This window comes from Grampus griseus (assembly GCF_964374135.1).
Source record: "Grampus griseus genome assembly, chromosome: 2".
Lineage (NCBI taxonomy): Eukaryota > Metazoa > Chordata > Mammalia > Artiodactyla > Delphinidae > Grampus > Grampus griseus.
Genome location: NC_139018.1, coordinates 147,465,328 through 147,489,945, shown reverse-complemented (window position 1 = coordinate 147,489,945; position 24,618 = coordinate 147,465,328). Strand labels below are relative to the sequence as shown.

The window sequence follows — 24,618 nt, the reverse complement described above, 5'->3', positions numbered from 1 at the left end:
TTATAAATCAGCTATGCTTCAATAAAAAACCAAACAAAAAACCAAAACAATGTTGTTTACATTAGCACCAAAAACATGAAATACTTAGGTAGAGCTCTAAAAAATGTGCAAAGCCTATATGAAGGAAACTATAAAAGTGATTAAATAAATCATAAGATCTAAATAAATGGATAGGAAGACTCAATATTGTCAAGATGTCAGGTCTTCCCAATTTTATCTATAAATTCAGGACAATCCCCGCCAAAATCCCAGCAAATTATATTGTGAATATCAACAAACTGATTTTAAAGTTGATATGAAAAGGTAAAAGACCCAAAATAGCCAACATGTTATAGAAGAACAAAGTCAGAGGACTGATACCACTTGACTTCAAGACCTGCTATAAACTAGTAATAGTCAAGACTGTGAGGTATTGGTGAAAGAAAAGACATGTAGGTCAATGGATCATATTTTAGACAGCCCAGAAATAGACCAACATAAATACAGTTAACCAATATGTGACAATCTTTTCAACACATAGCACTGGAACAACTGGACTTTGACATGTTAAAAATGAACCTAGATACAGATCTTACAGCTTTCACAAAAATTAACTCAAAATGGATTATAGACATAAATGTAAAACAAAAAGCTATAAAATTCCTGGAAGATAATATAGGTTACCTTGGGTTTGGTGATGACTTTCTGATACAACATCAAAAGTGCAGTCCATGGAAGAAATATTGGTAAGTTGAATGTCATTAAAATTAGAAACTTCTGCTCTAAAAAAGACATAGTTAAGAGAATGAGAAACAAACCACAGATTAGGAGAAAAAGCTTTGCAAAACACATATCTGATAAAGGACTGGTATCCAAAATATACAAAGAACTCTTAAAGTCAAGAGTAAGAAAACAAGCAACCCAGTTAAGAAGTGGGCAAAAGGTCTAAGTAGATACCACACCAAAGAAGGTACACAGATGAAAAGTAAGCATAGGAAAATATACTCAACATACATCATCAGGAAATCACAAATTAAAACAATAAGATACTACTGTTAGAGTGGCCAAAATCCAGAGTGCTGGCAAAACCAAATGCTGCCAAGGATGTGGAGCAACAGGAACTCTTATTCATTGTTAGCAAGAATGCAAAATGGTGCAGCCACTCAGGAAGACAGCTTGGTGGTTTCTTAAAGCTAAACATACTCTTACAATATGATCCAGCAGTTACACTCTTTGGTATTTACCCAAATAAGTTGAAAATATATCCGTACAAAAACCTGCATGCAAATGTTTATAGCAGCTTTGTTCATAACTGCGAAAAATAAAGTCTGTTAGGGCTTCCTTGGTGGCGCAGTGGTTGAGAGTCCGCCTGCCGATGCAGGGGACGCGGGTTCGTGCCCCGGTCCAGGAAGATCCCACATGCCGCGGAGCAGCTAGGCCCGTGAGCCATGGCCGCTGAGTCTGCGCGTCCTTAGCCTGTGCTCCGCAACGGGAGAGGCCACAACAGTGAGAGGCCCACGTACCGCAAAAAAAATAAATAAATAAAGTCTGTTAATTAAAAAAAGAAATAAAGGACAATGATAAAATTTAGAAGTTCAACAAAGATGATCCTTAGAATATACAAATAACATTGAAAAACCTCCAGTGAGAATGATAAAGCAGAGAGAAGACAGAAATAAATGATATAAGGAATTTAAAATGGGACATTACTACAGATACACAAGAAGAAAAAAGATAATTGGAATACTGTGAATAACCATGTGACGATAAATTTGAAAACTTAATTAAATGGATAAATTCCTAGTTTAAAAACTTAAGAAAAAATGGAAACCTTAAGTAATCCTATGACCAATAAATAAATGGAAACAGTAGCTAAAAATCTTCTCACAAAAAATATACCAGGCTCCGAAGGTTTTTATATTACGTTACACCCAGTGTTCAAGAAATGAACCAGTTTGATTCTAAACAAACAATTTCAGAGAATGGAAAGAGAAAAAAGCCTTCTGTGTTCATGTTCATTCTAGGACAGAGGCCTGTGTCAGTAACGGAAAAGGACAGTGATGAGAAAGGAAAACTACAGGACTTTATCTACAGAGAAACCCCCAACTAATCTATAGATTAATTGCTAGAAATAATAAGGATTTAGCATAATGTCTGGATATAATATGAACAGACAAAAATTAATAATATTTCTATACACTGGCAACATGTAAATATGTAATTTAAGTTTTTATGTACAGTAGCAATAAACTTTATGAGGAACCTGATGAAAAATCAAACAAAATATGGGCCAGACTTCCATGGTAAAAATTGTGAAACTTTATATGGAAGACATTAATGCCAAAATGAATAGATACCCTGTGATAATGGATCCTGCAGAGATATCAGCTCTCTTAATTTATGTTTAATTCTAATAAAAGTCCCCACAGGGTCCTCTGTGGGACTTAAACTGATTGTAGAATTTATGTGGAAGAGCAAGAGCTAAGAACAGGCAAGATGCAATAAAGAACTGCAGAGGTGCCATGGGTGAATCTCAAAGCATCGTACCGATAGAAGGAAGCCTGGCATAAGAGACTGATGTTACAATACATTTGTATGAAGTTCTAGAAAATGCATAATAGTAGCAATAGCTAGCACGCTGGTACTTAACTGTGGCCTCCTCCAAGACGCATAGTGAAACCTCAACAGCCGTGATCCTAGCAGCAGTCAGCATTTATCCAGCACTTCCTTTGAACCAGACACTGCTCTAAACGCTTTTTGTTTAACTCATGTAATTTCTCTATCACATGTTTCAAGAGTGTCTCACTAGCTTGTTTCATGGTGAAGAGTCATTGCCTTTGTTTTTCTAATTAAATTTTGGTGTGCTTCCTGTATACTTAGTTTGTAGCTGTTATAAAATTTTATCCCCCTTATTGTCCATTAAGGACAAAAGCATTAGTTAAAGGTGGTGGTTAAAAATAGGCTGAGTTTATGATGAAAAAAAAATGAAGATAATTTATACCTAGAGCAGAGCCTGGCACAGCAAAGGCACCAATCCGCATTCACTCAGTTGTCGAAGAGCGACATTCTTCATTCTTCATTGGAAACAGTTCTGAAGGCCAAAGACCCAGCAGGTGGAGTGGAGTGCAAGAGGTGGAGTGTCTGTATAGCCTCAATGTAAAGAGAGAGAGAGGAAGAGCACTGGTTGAGGAAGTGCATGGGACCTGTGTACGTGTCCTGAGAGAGCCTCTGCATCTGACGTGACTCAGGAGGGCCAGGAACCAGTGAAAGGGTTTAAGGAACAAGCAAGGTCAGTTGCTGTGCAGATGAATCTCTGTCACACGTCCTTGTTGATTGGACAGGCTTGAGTACTTACTGTTCTTCTAGGTCCTCTCTGCATGTCACTTCCTGCCCAGGCCTCTCCTGGCAGCCTGGGCCAGATGCCCATCTTCTGCATTCTTAGGTCCCACACTCTTCACATGTCGTATCCATCCCATCCTCCTGTCTGGTTGGTGTACTGGTCTCCATCCCCAAACAGCCTTCTTTGAGAGCAGAGACTAGGTACACAGTAGGTGCTCAATGAATAATTGAACGCATGAGTGCAGTGGTCAGTACATGCCCCTCTGTACAGTCATGTACCTACATGTTTTTCCTGAGGACTGAGAAATGGAGGGAATGGAACTGAAGCAGCAAGTAGGTGGAACCAAATGGTGGCCCTGGCTCCACTTCTGACCAAAGACAGTGCTCGCTGGAAACACGCTTTCTTAACTACCATTCCTTTTCTTGTCGCCTCCGCTCTTCTCACCATTTTTACACACTCCCTGCCCCTGTCCTTTTTTTTTTAATCAGTAGTTGCACTTTTGTTATAAACAGTAACAAATTATTACTGAAAATAGTGTTTTCCCAAAAGACTGCATCAGTTAATCCTTTACCTATTTTATATAGGTTCTCTTTAACTTTTTTGTTCTCAGAATCTTGGCTTTTATTGTCAAGTACATGATAGTCAATTATTTTTTCTTATTATCTGTTTTATACATATTAGTGTATACATGTCAATCCCAATCTCCCAATTCATCCCACCACCACCACCCCCCCACCGCTTTCCACCCTTGGTGTCCATACGTTTGTTCTCTACATCTGTGTCTCTATTGCTGCCTTGCAAACCGGTTCACCTGTACCATTTTTCTAGAGTCCACATATATGCATTAATATACGATATTTGTTTTTCTCTTTCTGACTTACTTTACTCTGTATGACAGTCTCTAGGTCCATCCAAGTCTCTACAAAGGACCCAGTTTTGTTCCTTTTTATGGCTGAGTAATATTCCATTGTATATATGTACCACATCTTGTTTATCCATTCGTCTGTCGATGGGCATTTAGGTTGCTTCCATGCCCCGGCTATTGTAAATAGTGCTGCAGTGAACAATGGACTTGTGTCTTTTTGAATTATGGTTTACTCTGGGTATATTCCCAGTGGTAGGATTGCTGGGTTATATGGTAATTCTATTTTTAGTTTTTTTAAGGAACTACCATACTGTCCTCCATAGTGGCTCTATCAATTTACATTCCCACCAACAGTGCAAGAGGGTTCCCTTTCCTCCACACCCTCTTCAGCATTTGTTTGTAGATTTTCTGATGATACCCATTCTAACCAGTTTGAGGTGATACCTCATTGTAGTTTTGATTTCTCTCATAATTAGTGATGTTGAGCAGCTTTTCATGTGCCTCTTGGCCATCTGTATGTCTTCTTTGGAGAAATGTCTATTTAGGTCTTCTGCCCATTTTTGGATTGGGTTGTTTGTTTTTTTTAATACTGAGCTGCATGAGCTGTTTATATATTTTGGAGATTAATCCTTTGTCCACAGATTTGTTTGCAAATATTTTCTCCCAGTCTGAGGGTTGTCTTTTCGTCTTGTTTATAGTTTCTTTTGCTGTGCAAAAGCCTTTAAGTTTCATTAGGTCCCGCTTGTTTATTTTTGTTTTTATTTCCAGTACTTTAGGAGGTGGGTCAAAAAAGATCTTGCTGCGATTTACATCAAAGAGTGTTCTTCCTATGTTTTCCTTTAAGAGTTTTATAGTGTCCAGTCTTACATGTAGGTCTTTTATCCATTTTGAGTTTATTTTTGTGTATGGTGTTAGGGAGTGTTTTAATTTCATTCTTTTACATGTATCTGTCCAGTTTTCCCAGCACCACTTATTGAAGAGACTGTCTTTTCTCCATAGTATATCCTTGCCTCCTTTGTCATAGATTAGTTGGCCATAGGTGCGTGGGTTTATCTCTGGGCTTTCTATCCTGTTCCATTGATCTGTATTTCTGTTTTTGTGCCAGTACCATATTGTCTTGATTACTGTAGATTTGTATTATAGTCTGAAGTCAGGAAGTCTGATTCCTCCAGCTCTTTTTTTCCCTCAAGATTGCTTTGGCTATTCGGGGTCTTTTTTGTCTCCATACAGATTTTAAGATTTTTTTGTTCTAGTTCTGTAAACAATGCCATTGGTAATTTGATAGCACAACTGTACTTCTATGTGCATATTTTACTCAAAGCACAAAAACAGTACGACCACAGAAGAAACTCTGGTGGAATTGAGCCTGGACAGGCCCTGGTTGGTGGTGGGGCTGGGGAGTGGCAGTAGTCAGAATCCAAGAAGCTCAGTTTCTCCCACACTTGTTTCTTCCCTGTCTTCTCTCTCCAGCTTAGAGTCTGGAGACATTAATACTGGACACATCATGTTACGATCTGACTACAGTATAGTGTTCTCAGTACCACGAGCCAGACTCTGCCCTGAGTCTTGTAATGAACTGACTCACATAGTCCTTGTAGCCACCCCAGTGGGCAGGCACTCTTCTTGCTTCATTTTTTTGCACATGAGGAAATTGAGGCACATATAGGTTAAGTAATGTGTCAGAAGTCTTGCAGAGGGACTGGGATGTGAACCCAAGCAGTCTGGCTTGCATCTCGGTCTCAGTTGTTACACTATTGGAAACAAATAAGCTTCCTTACAGAAAACATTCTCTTCTGTTGATTCGCTGTTGCCTTCCTTCGGGGTGGGAGGGGCATCCCCCTCTCTGTCTACATACCTACTGTTAATTGTATCGATATAATGTGGGCTCTGAGAGCAGCACGAGCAAAATGGGTCATGGCTTTTGACTTCAGGAGGGAGAAGTGAGGCAGGCAAGCATCAGTTTTTCTTAAGATTTAAACCCATATGGAGAAAAGACAGCCTCTTCAATAAGTGGTGCTGGGAGAACTGGACAGCTACATGTAAAAGAATGAAATAAAAAAAAAAAAAGAATGAAATCAGAACACTCCCTAACATCATACACAAAAATAAACTCAAAATGGATTGAAGACCTAAATGTAAGGCCAGACACTATAAAACTCTTAGAGGAAAACATAGGCAGAACAAACACTCTCTGACATACATCACAACAAGATCCTTTTTGACCCACCTCCTAGAGAAATGGAAATAAAAACAAAAATAAACAAATGGGACCTAATGAAACTTAAAACCTTTGGCACAGCAAAGGAAACCATAAACAAGACGAAAAGACAACCCTTAGAAATGAGAGAAAATATTTGCAAATGAAGCAACTGACAAAGGATTAATCTCCAAAACATACAAGTAACTCATGCAGCTCAATATCAAAAAAACAACCCAATCCCAAAATGGACAGAAGACCTAAATAGACTTTTCTCCAAAGAAGATATACAGATTGCCAACAAACACATGAAAGGATGCTCAACATCACTAATCATTAGAGAAATGCAAGTCAAAACTACAATTAGTTATCACCTCACACCAGTCAGCATGGCCATCATCAAAAAATCTACAAACAATAAATGCTGGAGAGGGTGTGGAGAAAAGGGAACCCTCTGGCACTGTTGGTGGGAATGTAAATTGGTACAGCCACTATGGAGAACAGTATGGAGGTTCCTTAAAAAACTAAAAATAGAACTACCATACGACCCAGCAGTCCCACTACTGGGCATATACCCTGAGAAAACCATAATTCAAAAAGAGTCATGTACCACAATGTTCACTGCAGCTCTATTTACAATAGCCAGGACATGGAAGCAACCTAAGTGTCCATCGACAGATGAATGGATAAAGAAGGTGTGGCACATATATACAATGGAATATTACTCAGCCATAAAAAGAAACGAAATTGAGTTATTTGTAGTGAGGGGAATGGACCTAGAGTCTGTCATACAGAGTGAAGTAAGTCAGAAAGAGAAAAATACCATATGCTAACACATATATATGGAATCTAAAAAAAGAAAAAAGAATGGTTCTGAAGAACCTAGGGGCAGGACAGGAATAAAGACGCAGGTGTAAAGAATGGACTTAAGGACACGGGGAGGGGGAAGGGTAAGCTGGGACAAAGTGAGAGAGTGGCATGCACATATATATACTACCAAATGTGAAATATATAGCTAGTGGGAAGCCGCCGCATAGCACAGGGAGATCAGCTCGGTGCTTTGTGACCACCTAGAGGGGTGGGATAGGGAGGGAGGGAGGGAGACGCAAGAGGGAGGAGATATGGAGATATATGTATATGTATAGCTAATTCACTTTGTTATAAAGCAGAAACTAACACACCACTGTAAAGCAATTATACTCCAATAAAGATGTTAAATAAATAAATAAATAAGATTTAAACCCATAGATACACAGAGATACGCCCTTCCTCTGAGGGGGGTAAAGGTGTCTAGTTATTTATAATTTATTCTTCAAATATCCCACTGGTTACTGTGTTGCAGGATAGTAGTTTCTTACTGAGCAAATGAAAGTACAGTCTGTTTTGAAGAAACCAAAAGGAAAATAGAGCTTCTGTTCAGGATATTAAGAAACTTGTATCTGTTCGAAGACCTTGTTGAGACTGTTGATGCAGGGGTCAAAAATATGGAAGTCTTGTGAAGAGTAAGAACCTTCGACCGAGTGCGTGCCCTCTGGGGTTGACCTCTGAGCTGCAGACCAGAGGCTGCAGCAATGGGAACCCATGCTCAGAGGCATCAGCATTTAGTGCCTGTCTTCCTTCCTTTTGTGCTGAGTATAATTCGTAGGTTTACCCCATGGTCTGTGATGTGTGCCTGGCAAGAACACCATCGTTGTGGTGGTGTCACTCCAAGACAGACTATCAGTGCTGATTCCTTGGGCCTTTTCAGTTGATCAAACCCACTGTACCAAACCATTGCTTCAAAATATTAATAAAAAGAGCTGTCATTAATGAGTGCTGCTAGGTGACAGGTACCTAGTGGCTTGCTTTGTATATTTTAACTTACGTAATTCTCACAGCAACTCTGTTATTTTTGTTTCCATTTTACAGATGATCAAAGTGAGGCCTAGAAGGATTTAAAATTTTATTCAGTATTTTACAGTTAGTAAGTGGCAGAACCAGCATTCTGATTCCAAAGCCTGGACTCTCACTTCAGTATTCTTGCGTTTGCCTAGAACTATGGGCGCATTTTATATTACCATTTTCACTATTTTTGAAACTCTGCTGAAGAAGTACATCTTATTAGCATGTCAATTTGTCTAACACTATAAATGTAAGTACCCAAAAAATTCTTTACTAGCCAGAGTGATCTGTTTATTCCATGCCACGTGAAGCTGACCTTAAATATCTCCTTTCTCTGAATAGATGGATACTTTGAGAATGTTTGAATGAAAGACCTAGGCTGAATAAGCTGTGAATGCTGCCACAGAGGAAGGAAGGGCGGATGAGAGGATTTTACTTAGTTTTGCTTCCTATTTTCAAATGTGGCATAATCAATTTATCGCCTCTCAGACCTGCATCCACCTTCATTGCCTTCTCAGGAAAGAATGGATCTAGGCCCTTGCATTGTCTTTGTCAGCTGACTTGATGTGCAGCTGTTAGCAGAGGAGGTGGAGGCCTTTCAGCAGGAGTGGTTCTTGGTTCTTGCGTGTTGCTGGCTTCTGCGGCCCCTGCACTGTGCACCAGCCAGCAGTTCACCCAGCGTGCCCTGTACAGCTCTGTAGGGATAGCTCTGTGAGACACCCCTGCCCTGGAGGGCGGAGGTCACGTTTGGTTTCCGGGTAGCACGGTGCCTTTCATTATGCTATGAAAGCTTTCAAATCTCTGCCCTTTTTCCTACACCCTTGCCATGTTTGCCCTGCCTAATTCAGTGCTTCTTGATCAGACTGGCTTCTTTCCTCTGTGCTTTGGTAACATCAATGCCACTGTGGAATCCCAAACTAAAATCATGTTCTGTGTCCATGGACTTGCAGTCTGCCACTTCCCAGCCCCTTCGTGGGAAGTGTGGGATGTCTTTGACCGCTTTTTGGTACTTGTCTCCATTGACGTTAGAAATACTAGAAAATAGCAGTTCCCTTTCCTGTAAAACTAAATGTACAGCTCTTGAGCCATATTGTTTCCTCCTGGTATTTAGTTTAATCTTTTTCGGTCCATTTGTGCTTCAGACCTTCCCTGGAACTCAGGGCTCATAATGATCAGCAGCTCTTGTTGACGCGTTGTGTGGCCGGGAGCTCGACTGTTCTGTCTCCCTGCCCAGCACCTCAAATGAGTGGGAGACTCCACTTCTTATTATTTCCCTTCCTCAGCTTTCATCTAGTTCCTAATTCACATGGCTGTGTAAGAATTGCATCCAAGACGCTTGTAATTAAGGTTCTGTGACACTTAATCAAATGCCTTCGTGGTTCCTGCATCAGAGCTACTGATGTCACTCATGGATGCGTCCCGTGCAATGATGCTGAGCTTTCAAGGGAAGATTTGCTGTGTAGCAACCTGCTTATCCACGTTTTCCTAAAAGTTTTTAGTTTCGTGAGGTCTTGTAGGATTGATCTGGGTTTTAGGCTAAGAGCTATGAACGTATTCTCAGCTAATACCCCTTTTCCAGTCTTCTTAACTGTTGATCCAGACGCCCCTTCCTGGAATCCAGGGCGCTTGGAACTGCCAAGGGGCCTCCCCATGGCACCCGATGACACATGTTGGTTCTCACAGAAGATAGACTTCATTGTGTCCCCTTTGCCGTGTGGTCCAGTCTTACTCTCTCCTCTCGTCCTGCAGCTGTTAGACACGTACAACTGGCAACAGGGGGAACTAGGAGAGCTCCCAGCCTTGTTGAGGATGGAAGGGAGAAGCCAAGTTAGAACAACCAGGAGAGTCGCACGGTGACATGGGTTGGTTTTCTCCCCCGACTAATCATCATATTTCGAAACATCTTTCCAAAAAGGTCTCTCCATCTAGTCACTCTCCTGAGATGTTAGTGGTCCTTTTTTGGTTTGGATATTTGGGTTGGGAGTGGGGAGTATTAAGCCCTGAAAAGCTTACCATGTGGAGGTAATTCTGATCCTAACATTTCATTCAACATTGCCGTGAATGCTTTTTGCCCTAATTACACTGTGCACCCCAGAGGCAGCTCTTCAACTTCAGGGCCGCACACCTCTTTCCGTATCTTTGCCTTGTTTTGACTGGGTGAGCATGGTCTCTAGGGGTCTTCAGTGATCACGCCAGCACTGCCGTTTGGGGAGGGTCATCCTGGTATTCCACCTACCATCATTATTCATCATGTTGTGTTATGGACCCTTCAGGGTGCTATTTATAGATGTTTTAAATGTTTCTTATGCCATTGTTTTGCAGTTAAGACACAGAGTTGGCTTTTGAAAAGAATTAGTTACTTCATCAGTTTATGTATTGTTCAATTTTGCTGTACAGTAAGCTATCCAACATCTTAGTGACTTAACAGCAACAAGCACTTATTTCTGACTCATGGCCAACTGTGGGTAAACTCTTTACCTTCTGGGGCATAGGCCAGGAGTGGCTCCTAGTTTGGGCATGTGAGTGTCTTTGTGATTGAAAATATTCTTGTTTTACTATTTTCTTTCAATTTTGTGAAAAAAATTTAGCACACTTGTGTTTGGTTTTAGCAATTTTTTTAAATGTGGGAAAAAATCCACACTTCTTTAAAATGTACCTTTCTAATCTATTCATATTTTCTAAAATGATTGTTTTATGTCAAAAATATAACTTTTATCTGATTGCAAAAGTAATTTATGCTCAAGGCAAAAAACCTTGCATATATCTAAAAGAATGGACAAAAAACAATACATTGTAATTTTGTCACCCTTACATGACTACTCAATATTTTTGTGTAGTTCACTGAACTGAAAAGGAAGGGGTAAAACTATATTTACAGACACCATGATGGTTTATTTTGAACATTTTAAGAAATTTACAAAACTAGTAGAAATAATGTGAATTTTGCAAGGGCGGAAGGGAGAAATTCAGTATCTAAAAACTAATTGTATTTGTATACACTAGCAACAAAAATTGTAAGTGAAATAAAAAAACAGTGCTTTTTATAATAACATCAGTAACATCCAGCATTTAGGAAGACTTCCTCAGTGAAAGTTACAGAACATTGTTGGTAGAAATTAAAGGAGGAAAAAAATGGAGAGATCCACCGTGTGTTCATGGATTGGAAGACTCAATATTAAGATAGTCTCTCTACATTGATTTATAGATTTAACATGAATCTAATCAAAATCCCAACAGAGTTTTTGTAGAAATTGACAGAGTGTTTCTAAAATTTCCATGAAAATGAGATCAAATCTGGATAGCCAGAACAAACTTGAAAAGAACAAAGTCGGAGGACTTGCACTACCTAATATCAAAATTTATGATAAAACTACAATAATCTTCCTTATCAATACCCCAATGACATTTTTTGCAGAAATGAAAAAATTCTAAAATTCATATGGAATCTCAAAGGACCTCAGATAAGCAAAACGATCTTGAGAAAGAACCACAAAATGGAGGCCTCACAATTCCTGATTTCAATATAAATTACAAAGGTACAGTAATCAAAACCCTGTGGTACAGGCATAAAGGCAGGCATGTAGAATAATGGAAAAGAATAGAAAGCCCAGAAATACACTCTGTGTATATGGTCAGATGATCTTGGACAAGGCTGCCAGAGCTGCACAGTGGGGAAAGGATAGTCTCTTCAACTAACAGTGTTGGGAAAATTGGCTTTTGTTTTGCAAAAGAAAGAGGTTGGACCATTATCTTACACCATATACAAAAATTAACTCAAAATAGATTATAGACCTAAATGTAAGACCTGACACTGTAGAATTCTTAGAAGAAAACAAAGGGGGAAAGCTTCATGACATTGGATTTGGCAGTGATTTATTGAATATGACACCAAAAGCACAGGCAGCAAAAGCAAAATTAGACAAGTGAGACTACATCATACTTAAAACTTCTTTGCAGTAAAGAAACAATAGAGGGAAAAGGCAACCTATGAAATTGAAGAACATATCCTCTTGTATACATCTGATCATGGCTTAATATCCAGAATATATAAATAACTCCTACAACTCAGTAACATTAAATAACCGAATTTAATAATCGGCAAAAAACTTTAATAGACATTTCTCCAAGGAAGATGCACAAATGGCCTATAAGTCCATTAAAAGATGTTCAACATTACTAATTATCAGGAAAATGCAACTCAGAACCACAGTGGGATACCACTCACACCCATTAGGATGGCTATTATAAAAATTTTTCTTAAACAGAAAACAAATGTTGGTGAGTATGTAGATAGATTGGAACCCTTGTGCACTGTTGGTAGGAATGTAAAATGGTGCAGCAGCTATGGAAAACAGTATGGAGCTTCCTCAAAAAATAAAAAATAGAACCACCATATGATTTATGAATTCTATTTGGATATATATCCAAAATATTAAAGCAGGGATGCGAGTAGATATTGCCACACCAATAGTCATAGCAGCATTATTCACATTAGCCAGGAGGTCAGAGCAACTTAAATCCATCGGTGGATGAATGGATAAAGAAAATATGGTGTGTATATATAGTGGAATACTGCTGAGCCTTAAAAGGAAAGGAAATTACGACATATTCTACAGCATATTCTTGAGGACATTTTGCTGTGAGAAATAAGCCAGTCACAGAAAGACAAATGCTGTGTGATTCCACTTATATGAGGGATCTAAAATAGTAAACTCATAGAAACAGAAAGTAGAATGGTGGTTGCTCAGGATTGGGGGCAGGGAGGTGGTGAGCTGCTGTTAGGTGGGTGGAGAGCTTCAGTCATGCAGGACGGATGGGGACTTCTGGGGTCTGTGGCACAATAACGTACATGTGGTTGACAGTATTGTGCTGACCACCTGAAAATTGCTGGGAGGGTGAATCTTATATGTTTTGTAAATACTCTAACTGAAAAAAATATATAATTAATCAACATAGTATAGAACTAGCAGAAGGATAGACAAATGGATTTACTGTACCAGATGGAGAGTTCAAAATTAAACCCGTACACACATGGTCAGGTGACACTTGACAAAGGAGCTAGGGCAATTTAATAAGGAAAGGAAAATCTTTACAACAAATGGTACTTGAAAAATCAGGTAAGCATGTGGGAAAATGTGAACACCAACCTCCACTTCCACTACTTAGAAAAATTAACTTGAGATGTTACCTAGACCTAAAAGTAAAAGGTAAAAGTATAAAGCTTCCCAAAGAAAACAAAGGAGTGTATTTTTTGAACCTTGGGGTAGGTAGAAATTTATAGGCAGGATTCAAAAAGCACTAGCTAGAGAGGAAAAGATAACAAAATGAATCTCATGAAAATAAAAAATTTCTCCTCATCAAGCACACTATTAAGGGTTTGAAAGTTGAGCCATAGACTTGGGATGAGTATTTTCAAAACATATATCTTAAAAAAAAAAAGCTTGTATCCATAATATATAAAGAACTAGTATAAATCAGTAATAAAAAGGCAGCTCAAAAACTTGGACATATACTTCACAAGAGATGATATGCAAATGTCCAAGAAGTCCAGGATTGTGGGTGTAGTAGTATCCTGACTGCAGACTTCTAACTGGTTTCCTGGCTCCTACTCTGATTCTCCTGCAGTCTCCTTCACAACATCCAGAATGAGCCCTCCAAAATGGAATCAGATCATGTCATCCATGCTCACCCTTCTTCCCCCATGCTTCCCTGTCAAAGTTAGAATGGTAGCCAAGCTCTGTACCACTCCTGTAAAGCCCTTCATCCTGGTGAGTCCCTCTGCTGGTGTTGTGTGCATTGTGCCAGCACCATCCTCATTCACAGTGCAGGGCCTTTGAGCTGGCTTTTCCCTCTGTCTTGGAGATTCTCATCTTACTATTCAGATTTCACAGTAAGAGAGCTCTTCCCTGGCTTCACAGTTAAGTAGGTACTCAATCTTTTTATCTTATTTTCATTCTTACCCCCTTTGATTGTCTGTTGTCTGTCTTTAACCCTTTAGAAAGTGAGCTGCATGAGACACAGTACCTTGTCCACCTGATTCTCCACGCCAAGCCCTGAGGACACCACCTTACAAAATCGGCAGTAAAATATCATTTGTGGAGTTAACATAATGGGTTCATACACACAAAATACCTAACATAGTGACTGCCCCATAACTGATATTTGGAAAGTGTTAGCTAAGATCATTACCGTACAGCCTGTAAGGTGTACATACTTACCTTAACAGAACATTGAAATGAATTAAGAAGCTTGAAAATGTGACCTGTGAAGAAATATCTGAAGATCCATGTCCTTTCACTCTAAGAAAAGAAAAATCACAGCGATTTACATCCCGTATCTGATTATTTATACAGATCTAGGGTAATAAAATGAACAGTTAAAAGTCTGTGAATGAATTTGAATGCCTTTTTCCTGGAGCTTTCAAACTAGCAGGTTTACACTTATTTTCCTTCCTTCCCCACTCATCCATTTGTGACAGTTTCTGTAGGATGATAAACTCTTCCACAGGACCAGAAAGAAAGCAGAAAATCTTGGGGCCTTCGGGCTGTCCCTGAACAATGGAGTGATTTAGCTCTCGCTTTGTTTCAGACGTCCATACAGAAGCTGTCCAGGCTGCGCTCGCTAAACACAAAGAAAGGAAGATGGCAGTGCCTATGCCTTCCAAACGCAGGTCCTTGGTTGTGCAGACCTCGATGGACGCCTACACACCCCCAGGTGAGCAGCAGGTCCCGTCTGCTTCATGAAGTCAGTGCCAGCAACTGCGATCTTTCTAACTTTCAAAATCATGGTGCTGTCATTCAGATTTTGAGAACCAGAAGTCCAGAAATAGTAAATACGCTCTAAATAAAACTTGGAAGGAAAATTGGCATGATTATATATATGTCTATATAAATAAATGTTTTTAAACTTTTCATTTAGACTCAAATGATACAGACTTTTTTTTTAAATCCTATAAAATTTTATTTAATTCTTTACAAAGCAAGAGAAGAGTTTGTACATCCATCCTTCTAACCGAAGCTGGATTTCTCTTCTGCTTAGACTGGTGTATGCATATTCTCAAGTCTTTAAAATGTCAGTAGGTTGTAATGTTCTGTTAAGAAATTGAATGAATTGAAAAATTTAGGCAGTTACTTAAATCTGGTGTCATCAATTTTTCCTGTGAAGTGCAAGTAGTATTTTGGGGTATCACAGCTGCTTGCTCTGCTATTGTGGTGCTGAAGCAGCCATGGGCAACATGTCAGTGAAAGGCATGGCTATGTGTCAATAAAACTTTAGTCACAAAAACAGGCAGAGGGTTTGGTCCACAGTCCTGCCAACCCCTGATCTAAATGGTTGAAGGTAATATCCCATTGTATTTCTGCTTTTGTTTAATCTTGAATTTTATATAACTACCTAAGATCTCTACTCTACCCAAATAATTATAATCTGTATCTTGTGATCTTCAAAACTGAAGTGAAACATGAAGTTAAACGTCCAGGTATCTATTAGAAACATGAATGATTGAACCTAATTTACTTGATTTGTGTGTGTGTGTGTTTCTGGTTCCAACATTATTCATGTCGTTGTTGCCACTCTGTCTTTTCTGCAGATCTAAGTTACCTGGCACACCCCTTTGTTCATAAGAGAAATTTAGGGTGCAGTAAGAATAGTTGAACATACATAGCATTTTTTGGAGTCTTTTGAAGTTAGTCATGAGTGTTTGCAAACAGTGAGGGTAATAGAAGCACACACTTCAACTCACAGATGTGGTCAAGTATATCCAATACTGCTTCAAACAACTCTTAAGTCTTCAGCTTTACATGCCTCTAAAAGTGAACGTCCTGAGCTTTGTAAGACAAAACTTAAATAATATAAAACTTAGTTGTTTTGTTTTGTCTTAACAGATAATACCACAAGTGTTCTTTATCTCAAGAATATAATATTCTAATAGGAAAGGGTGTCCTTTTCGCCAATTTCCTTCCTTTTTGTTGAGCCACAGCATGTATTTTGGACTCTTTTTAAATCAGCATAATTAATATACTTAATCCTATTTAGTTTATGGTTATAATTTGACAAAATTTATAAGTGGTGAAAAATTATTTTGTATGTGTTTATACAACAAACAGAATGGACTTATAAGAATAACAAACCCCACTTAAAATATATTTTAGCCAACTCTTTGGAACTAGACAGTATTCAGGGAGATGGACATTTTTCTGAGCCACTTTTTATGGGAAATGTTGAGTCTAAAGTACAAGGTGCAATGTGATTATTTGTGTATGTGCTTTTTCACATGTTGAATCCATCCTCATGAGTGTTGTTGTGTCATGCATGATGAAAGACAAAACTTTCAGGAGAACGAACCTTGTACAAAGGTCTTTGCAAAATATAAAAGAATGTTATTGGAAATGAGTGTCATTTTTGGTGCAACATTTGCATTTAATTGTTTGGTTAGCATTTTCACGTACACCATATAATACATTTTGTAAACTGTCATTCAGGAGTCCTAGTAACAGTATCACATGGGATAGTTTTGTACAATCATAAATGCCAACACCATCATCATAAAAATTTTCATTCATAACCTATTTTGTGCTTATCAGGAGTCTACATATTTGTAACTGTACTTGCTTGAAGAAAATCGTGGCTCAGCTTCATTTTCTCTCACTCTGTTTTCCTTGGTTGCTGATAGCATTTGTTAGAACTAATTTTGTGTCCAGTTTTCTTCAGAGAATATTCCTGAAGTTTATATTCTCTGCATAAAGTGACTGGTTGCTGACTAGTATCATAGTTTCTAGAAAAGATATGATTAGGATCGTTGCAATGCCAGTCTTCTATAGATGAAACTTTGCTTTATTTTTCACGTACAAAAATATAAGAAGAATTTGTCAGTACTTTTGCTTCCAGCCATAATGAAATAACTTACCAGACTAACCCATACACCATAAACAACTATAAAGCTGCACAAAACAAATAAGATGACTGCTTTTAGGCAGTGGACCTCATTCAGGGAATCAAATGAAAATATGTCAAAGAACTAAATGAAAATATTATCTTAATACTTGAGCTGATCAGGGAAAGGAAAAAATATTTTAAAAATTAATAGAAACTCTAGAAATGAAAAATATAATACAGAAATGATATTTTACTAGATCAGCTTAGCATCAGATTGGAGAAGTAGGATAAAAGAGTCTGTGAACTTAGATAAAGAGAAATTAACCAAACTGAAGAATGAGAAGTCAAAAGATAAAAGAAAAATTAACAGAACCTCAAGCATCTGTGATACAATGTTAACATACTTATAATTGGAATCCAAGAAGGAAAAGAGAGTGAGAAAAGGGAAGAAAAACTACTTAAGGAAATAAGGGTCACAAACTTCTCAGATTGATGTAAAACACCACCTCACAGATCCCAGAAGTTCAGTGAATGCCATGCAGATTAAGTATGAAAAGAATCATCCCTAAATTAATAATAGTCCAAGTGCTGAAATCCAAAGATTAAGAGGAAATCTTGAAAGTCATCAAAGGAAAACAGATATATTGCATACAGAAGAACGGTCATATGAATTATGAATACTTATGTGAAGATGCAGTAAAGGCCAGAAGACAATGAGAAGACATTTTTATAAAGTACCAAAAGGAAAAGACTGAAACTGTCAATTCATACTCAGTGAAAATATACTTCATAAACGAGGGTGAAAAAAAGGCATAATGAGACACATGAAAGCTCAGAGAATATGGTGCCAGCAGAACTGCAAACACACTAACAGATGTCATTTAGCTGATGGGAGATGATCCCAGATAAAAATTTACATCTATGAAAAGGAAAGAAGAACACTGGAAACAGTAAATAGCTGGGTAAATGTAAAATTCTATGCTTTTTCTTGTAATTTTCTTTAAAACAACAATTGCACAAAAGACAAGGCCAGGTGAATGGAATTATACTGTTGTATGGTTATGAAGTAGGAAGCAGAAAATGGAAAGAATGAAATGAATAGTGTCAGGTGTGATGTGAGATGGGAGAGAAAGTTTGTAGTGTCAGATTTGAAGAGCAAACAGTTACAGTATTGACCCTGTATGGACCCATTGAGGATTCATATTCTTAGCCCTAAAGTAACCACTAAAAAAAATGAGAAGAGGTATAAGTAAGAATTTAATAGAGAACATAAAATGAAACTCTTAAAAAATATTTGGGGGGCTTCCCTGGTGGCGCAGTGGTTGAGAGTCCGCCTGCCAATGCAGGAGACGTGGGTTTGTGCCCTGGTCCAGGAAGATCCCACATGCCTCAGAGCGGCTAAGCCCGTGAGCCATGGCCGCTGAGCCTGCGCATCCGGAGTCTGTGCTCCGCAACGGGAGAGGCCACAACAGTGAGAGGCCCGCGTACTGCAAAAAAAAAAAAAAAAAAATTTGGTTAATAGAAACAAAGGTGGGAAAAATCAGCAACAGAGATTAAAATAGGAGGAATGAATGGAAAACAAATAGCAAAATGTTAGATGTAAACTCACTCATATAAATTATTACAATAAATGTAAATGGACCAAACGCCCACTTAAAAGATAGAGATTGTCAGACTGAATAAAAAAGGAAGATACATCTATATGTTGTCTATAAGAGACACATTTGAATATAAAAACAAGGATAGTTAAAAATAAAATGATGAAAAAATATACAATGCAAACATAAAGCATAGGAAGGTGAAAGTCTATATTAATATCAGACAAAGTAGACAGCAGGACAAAGTAGTACCAGATATAAAGATGAACATTGCATATTGGAAAATGAGCAATTCACCAGAAAGTTATAACAATGAATATTTATATACCTAAAAACAGAGCATTGTAATTTATAAGGCAGAAACTGGCATAATGAAGGGAAAAATAGAAAAAACAAAAATAATAATTGGAGATTCTTAAAATATTCTTCTTAAATAATCATAAGAAAGTTGTCAAAACAACACTATCAACCAACTTGATGTAGTTGATACTTACAGAATATTATGCCCAACTATTGCGGAAAACACATTCCTTTTTAATACCATTCTTGGGGTATAATTTACATCCCATAAAATTAGCACATTGTAAGTGTATAATTTAATGACTTGTAGTAAATATATAGATTGTGAAGCTATTGGTGCAGTCCAGTTTTAAAGCATTTCCTTCTCCCCGGAAAGTTTCCTTGTGCCCATTTGCAGTTAATTCCCATTCTCACACCCAGGCCTAGGGAGCATTTGATCTGATTTATATACCTCTAAGAATATTCTAGACATTTTGTAAATGAATAAATAAAATATATCCTTCTGTATCTTCTTTAGCATGTTTTTGAGCATCCATTTTGTAGCATCAGTAGTTCATTCATTCTTATTGCAGAATTGTATTCTATTAGATAGATATGCCACATTTTGTTTATCCAGTCACTAGTTGATGGATATTTAGCTTGTGTCCACTTTTCAGCTATTATGAATAATGCTGCTATCAACATTTATGTGCATATATTTGTGTATATATATATATATAATTTCATTTATCTTGGGTAGATTCCTAGGAGTGGAATTAATGAGTCTTATGGTAAGTTTATGTTTGACTTTTAAGAAACTGTCACATTGTTTCCATAATGGCTATACCATGTTATATTCCGACCAGCAACATATAAAGATTCCAGTTTCTCAGCATCCTCACCAACACTTGGTATTGTCCTTATTTTTTTAATAGTCATTCTAGTGGATATGAAATAGTATTTCATTATGGTTTTAATTTTCATTTCCCTAATGACTAATGATGCTAAGGATCTTTTTGTGTGCTTGTTAGCCATTTGTATATATTCACTGGTGAAATGTCCCGATTTTTTGCCCATTTTTATTTATTTTTTATTTATTATTTTTTAAATTTTATTTATTTATTTTTGGCTGCGTTGGGTCTTCGTTGCTGCACGTGAGCTTTCTCTAGTTGCGGCGAGCAGGGGCTACTCTTCGTTGCGGAGCGCGGGCTTCTCATTGCAGTGGCTTCCCTCATTGTGGAGCACGGGCTCTAGGCATGCGGGCTTCAGTAGTTGCAGCACGCGGGCTCAGTAGTTGTGGCTCACGGGCTCTAGAGCACAGGCTCAGTAGTTGTGGCACATGAGCTTAGTTGCTCTGCGGCATGTGGGATCTCCCAGGCCAGGGATCGAACCCGTGTCCCCTGCATTGGCAGGCGGATTCTCAACCACTGTGCCACCGGGGAAGCCCTTTTGCCCATTTTTAAAATGAGTTGTCTGTCTTCTCACTGGTTAAGAGTTCTCTATGTAATCTGAATACAAGTTCTTTATCAGGTATACAATTTGCAAACTGTAGTTTGTCTTTTCTTAATGTTGTCTGTGGTGGAGAGAATTATGGCCCCCTCCAAAGATATCCATGTCCTAATTTCTAGAACTTGTGAATATATCACCTTACATTGTAAAAAAAGACTTTGCAGTCATGATTAAGTTAAGCACCTTGAGATAGGGCAGTTATCCTGGATTAACCAGGTGGGCCCACTGTAATCAAAGAAGTCTCTATTCAGGCAGAGAATGAGAAATACAATACTGTGTAATCTCAGTCACATGTGGAATCTTAAAAAAAAAAAACTCACAGAAAAAGAGATCAGATTTGTGGTTACCAGAGGCAGGGAGTGGTGGGAGAGGGAATTGGAGGAAGGTGGTCAAAAGGCAAAAACTTCTTGTTATAAGTACTAGGGATGTGATGTACAATATAACTATAGTTAACGCTGCTGTATTATCTATGTGAAAGTTGTTAAGAGAGTAAAATTTAAGAGTTCTCATCACAAGGAAGAAAGTTTTTTTCTCTATTTTATATGAGATGATGGATGCTAACTAAAGTTACTATGGTAATTATTTCCTAATATATGTAAGTCAAACGATTACGCTGTACACTTTAAACTTATACAGTGATATATATCAATTATATTTCAATAAAACTGGAGGAAAAAAGGTCCTTAGGGAAAAGTATCAAAGTAAAAAAAAAAAAAAAGATAATGAACCAGAGGTTGGAGGGATACACTTTAAAGATCGATGAAGGGGCCATGAGCTGGTGACACAGGTGGGCTCTAAGAAGGTAGAAAAGGTAAAGGAGTGGATTCTCCCTTGAAGCCTCCAGAAGGAATAAAACCCTGCCAACACTTTGATCTTAGACTTCTGACCTCCAGAACTGTTAAGATAATAAGTATGTGCAGTGTTGTAAGCCACTGAATTAGTGGTGACTTGTTATGTTACCCATAGCTTAAGAGTTTTCCATTTTGATGAAGTTCAGTTCATCAGTTATTTTATGGATCGTGCTTTGGGAAGTTTCAGAAATTTTATAGTTTTAGTTCTTTCATTCAGGCCTGTGATCCATTTTGAATTAATTTTTATTTATGGTATGAGGTAAGGATCTATGTTTTTTTATTTTGGTTTGGTTTTTTGATACGTGAATATTCAGTTGCCCAGCCCATTTGTTGAAAAGATGATCTTTTCCTCATTGAATTATCTTGGGAATCTTCGTCAAAAATAAATTGACCATGATCATAAATGTAAGACTATATTTCTGGGTTCAGTTCTGTTCCATTGAAATATATGCCTATTCTTGTGCTAATATCACTATCTTGATTACTTTAACTTCATAGTAAGTTTTAGTATCAGGTAATGAAGTCCTCCATCTTCCTCAAAATTATTTTGGCTATTCTCAGGCCTTTGCATTTCCAAATAAATTTTAAAATAAGCTTTCAATTTCTTAAAAAAAGCCTTCTGGGATTTTACTAGGTATTGTCTTAATTTTTTGTTAGATATATTGCTAAGTGTTTTATCCTTTTTGATGCTGTCATGATGGAATTTTTTTCTTAATTTCATTCTCTTATTGTTCAGTGCTAGTATCTTATAAAGATATTTCATATCTTTTTTTGGTGGTCCTGTGAATTTAAGAAGTCAGATGTATAACTATGCAACTCTTTTCACCTGCCACAGTGACAACGCATGCTAACTGATTGGATGGCTGGATTTTGACTTCTGACTACTAGATCAACGTGTGCTTGTTCCCTGGGAGGTGGGAATAATTTGCAGTCTGTCCAGCCAGAAAAGGGTGTGGGGGAGCATTGATGCCTATCTGCTTTGATAAGAGATATCTTGGTTCTCTCACTCTGTATGTGCTTGTCCCACTGCAGAAATTCATCTTGTCCCATTGTCTTTTAGTCCTCTCAACAGAGGCATTCCCCATTAAAGAACTTTCTTGGAGGCTCCACTCAACAAATTTTGATTAAGTCCCCCCCCCAACCCCCACTTCAAGGATAACTGGAAAATTAGCTGGGCACATTGATGACTTTGTCAATGCAGAGGTAGTTCTGGATGCTGAGAATATCCGGGTGCTGGTAGATTCATTGTCTGGTGAGAGCCTTCTTCCTCATAGTCGTCCATGTTCTCACTGTGTCCTTACATGGCAGAAGGGGCTAACTCATTTATTAATTCAAGAATTTTTCCATGTGTTCCTTAGAATTTTCTACATATAAGATCATGTCATCTGTGAATAAAGACCGTTTTACAACTTCCTTTCTAATCTGGATGGATGTCTTTAATTTTTACTTTTCCCTGTAGTTCACTGGCCAGAACCTGCTGGATAATGTTGAATAGAAGTAGCAAGAGGGGACATTCTTGCCTTGTTCTTATCTTAGGGGAAATGTATTCAGTCTTTTACCAGTATATACAGTGTTAGCTATGGGTTTTCATGAATGCCTTTCATCAGGTTGAGGAAGTTTCCTTCCATTCCTGCATTGTTGAGAGGCTTTATCATGAGTGGGTGTTAGGTTTTGTAAAATACTTTTTCTGACTTTTAAGGTTAACATACTTTTTTTTTCTATTCTACTAATATGATATATAACATTAATTCATTTTTGAATGTCAAATTAACCTTAATTCATGTTCATATGTGTAATCCTGGTTACCACTTGGTCATTTTATATGTTGCTTGATAATGTTTGCTAATATTTTTGAGGATTTTAGTGTCTATATCATGAATGATATTGTTCTGTAGTTTTCTTATGAAAAGATGGGGTGGGAAATGAAAGATTGATTTGTAAAGGGGCATGAGAAAACTTTTGGGGAGGTGGTAATGTTCTGTGTGGATATAGGGGTGTATACATTCTCAGAAGGCTTAAGTCTGAAGACTTGAATAGATATTTTTCCAAAGAAGATATACAAATGGCCAATAATTACATTTAAAGATACTCAACATCACTGATCATTAGGGAAATGCAAATCAAAATTACAAAGAGATACAACTTCACACCCATGAGGATGGTTACTATCAAAAAAAAAAAAGGAACAGAAAATAACAAGTGTTGGTAAGGATATGAAGAAATTGGAACCCTTGTGCACTCTTGGTGGAAATGAGGTGCATAGAGGTGCAGCCTCTATGGAGAACAGAATGGCAGTTCCTCAAAAAATTAAAAATAGAATTTACTATATGATCCAGTAATTCCACTTCAGAGTACATACCCAAAAGAATTTAAAGGAGACTCTCAAAGAGATATTTATATACCTATGTTCACAGCAGCATTATTCACAACAGCAAAAACATGGAAGCAACCCAAGTGTCCACAGCAGATGAACGGATAACAACATGTGGTCTGTACATATCATGGAATGTTATTCAGCCTTAAGAAGGAAAGAAGTTCTGACACATGCTGCAAAGTGGATGAACCTTGAAGACATTATGCCAAGTGAAATAAGCCAGTCACAGAAAGACAAAAGTACGATTCCACTTAACATGAGGTACTTAGAGTAGTCAGAATTACACAGAGAGAAAGTAGAGTGGTGGTTGTCAGGGGATGTGGGGGGAAGGGGCAATGGAGAGTTACTGTTTAATGGGGACAGAGTTTCAGTTTTACAAGGTGAAATGAGTTATGTGGATGGATGGTGGTGAAATGAGTTATGGGGAGGGTTGTCCAACATTATGAATGTATTTAATATCACTGAACTGTACACGTAAAAATGGTTAAAATGGTAAAATTTATGTTATGTGTATTTTACCACAATTTCAAAAAAATTGAAAAAATTCTTAGGTCTGAATTCCAAAAATATAAATTTTATTTTTATGTAAATTATAATTCTAAGTTATTTTAAAAGGAAGGACAAGGGAAGAGAATCTGTTGGCCTTCTAATATTATTGTTGCTTCTGTAACAAATTTCTAATAGATAAACTTTTAAAAAATTTCTAGACAGCCTAGGTCACGTCACAATGATAATAAAATGCAATGTAAATATCCTTCACAAATATTGCTGTGTTAAAGAAAAAGTCCTTGTAAATCAACCATACTCCAATAAAAATTAATTTAAAAAAAAGAACAGTAACTAATACATTAGTAAGTGCTTAATAAGTATT

At 37.6% G+C, this 24,618-nt stretch overlaps 1 protein-coding gene across 7 annotated transcripts in view; it reads left to right on the top strand.

Annotated features, from left to right (window-relative positions):
* DIP2C (disco interacting protein 2 homolog C) overlaps positions 1-24,618 on the top strand; it is a 401,012-nt gene that overhangs the window by 197,852 nt on the left and 178,542 nt on the right. For all 7 annotated transcript variants that reach the window (XR_014296333.1, XM_082647854.1, XM_082647852.1 and 4 more), the window contains one exon: positions 14,851-14,976. Coding sequence is in view for 6 of the 7 variants with exons in the window: in XM_082647854.1 (XP_082503980.1) it covers positions 14,851-14,976 (126 nt within the window). In the remaining variant the exon portion in view is untranslated. The remainder of the gene's footprint in view (positions 1-14,850; positions 14,977-24,618) is intronic.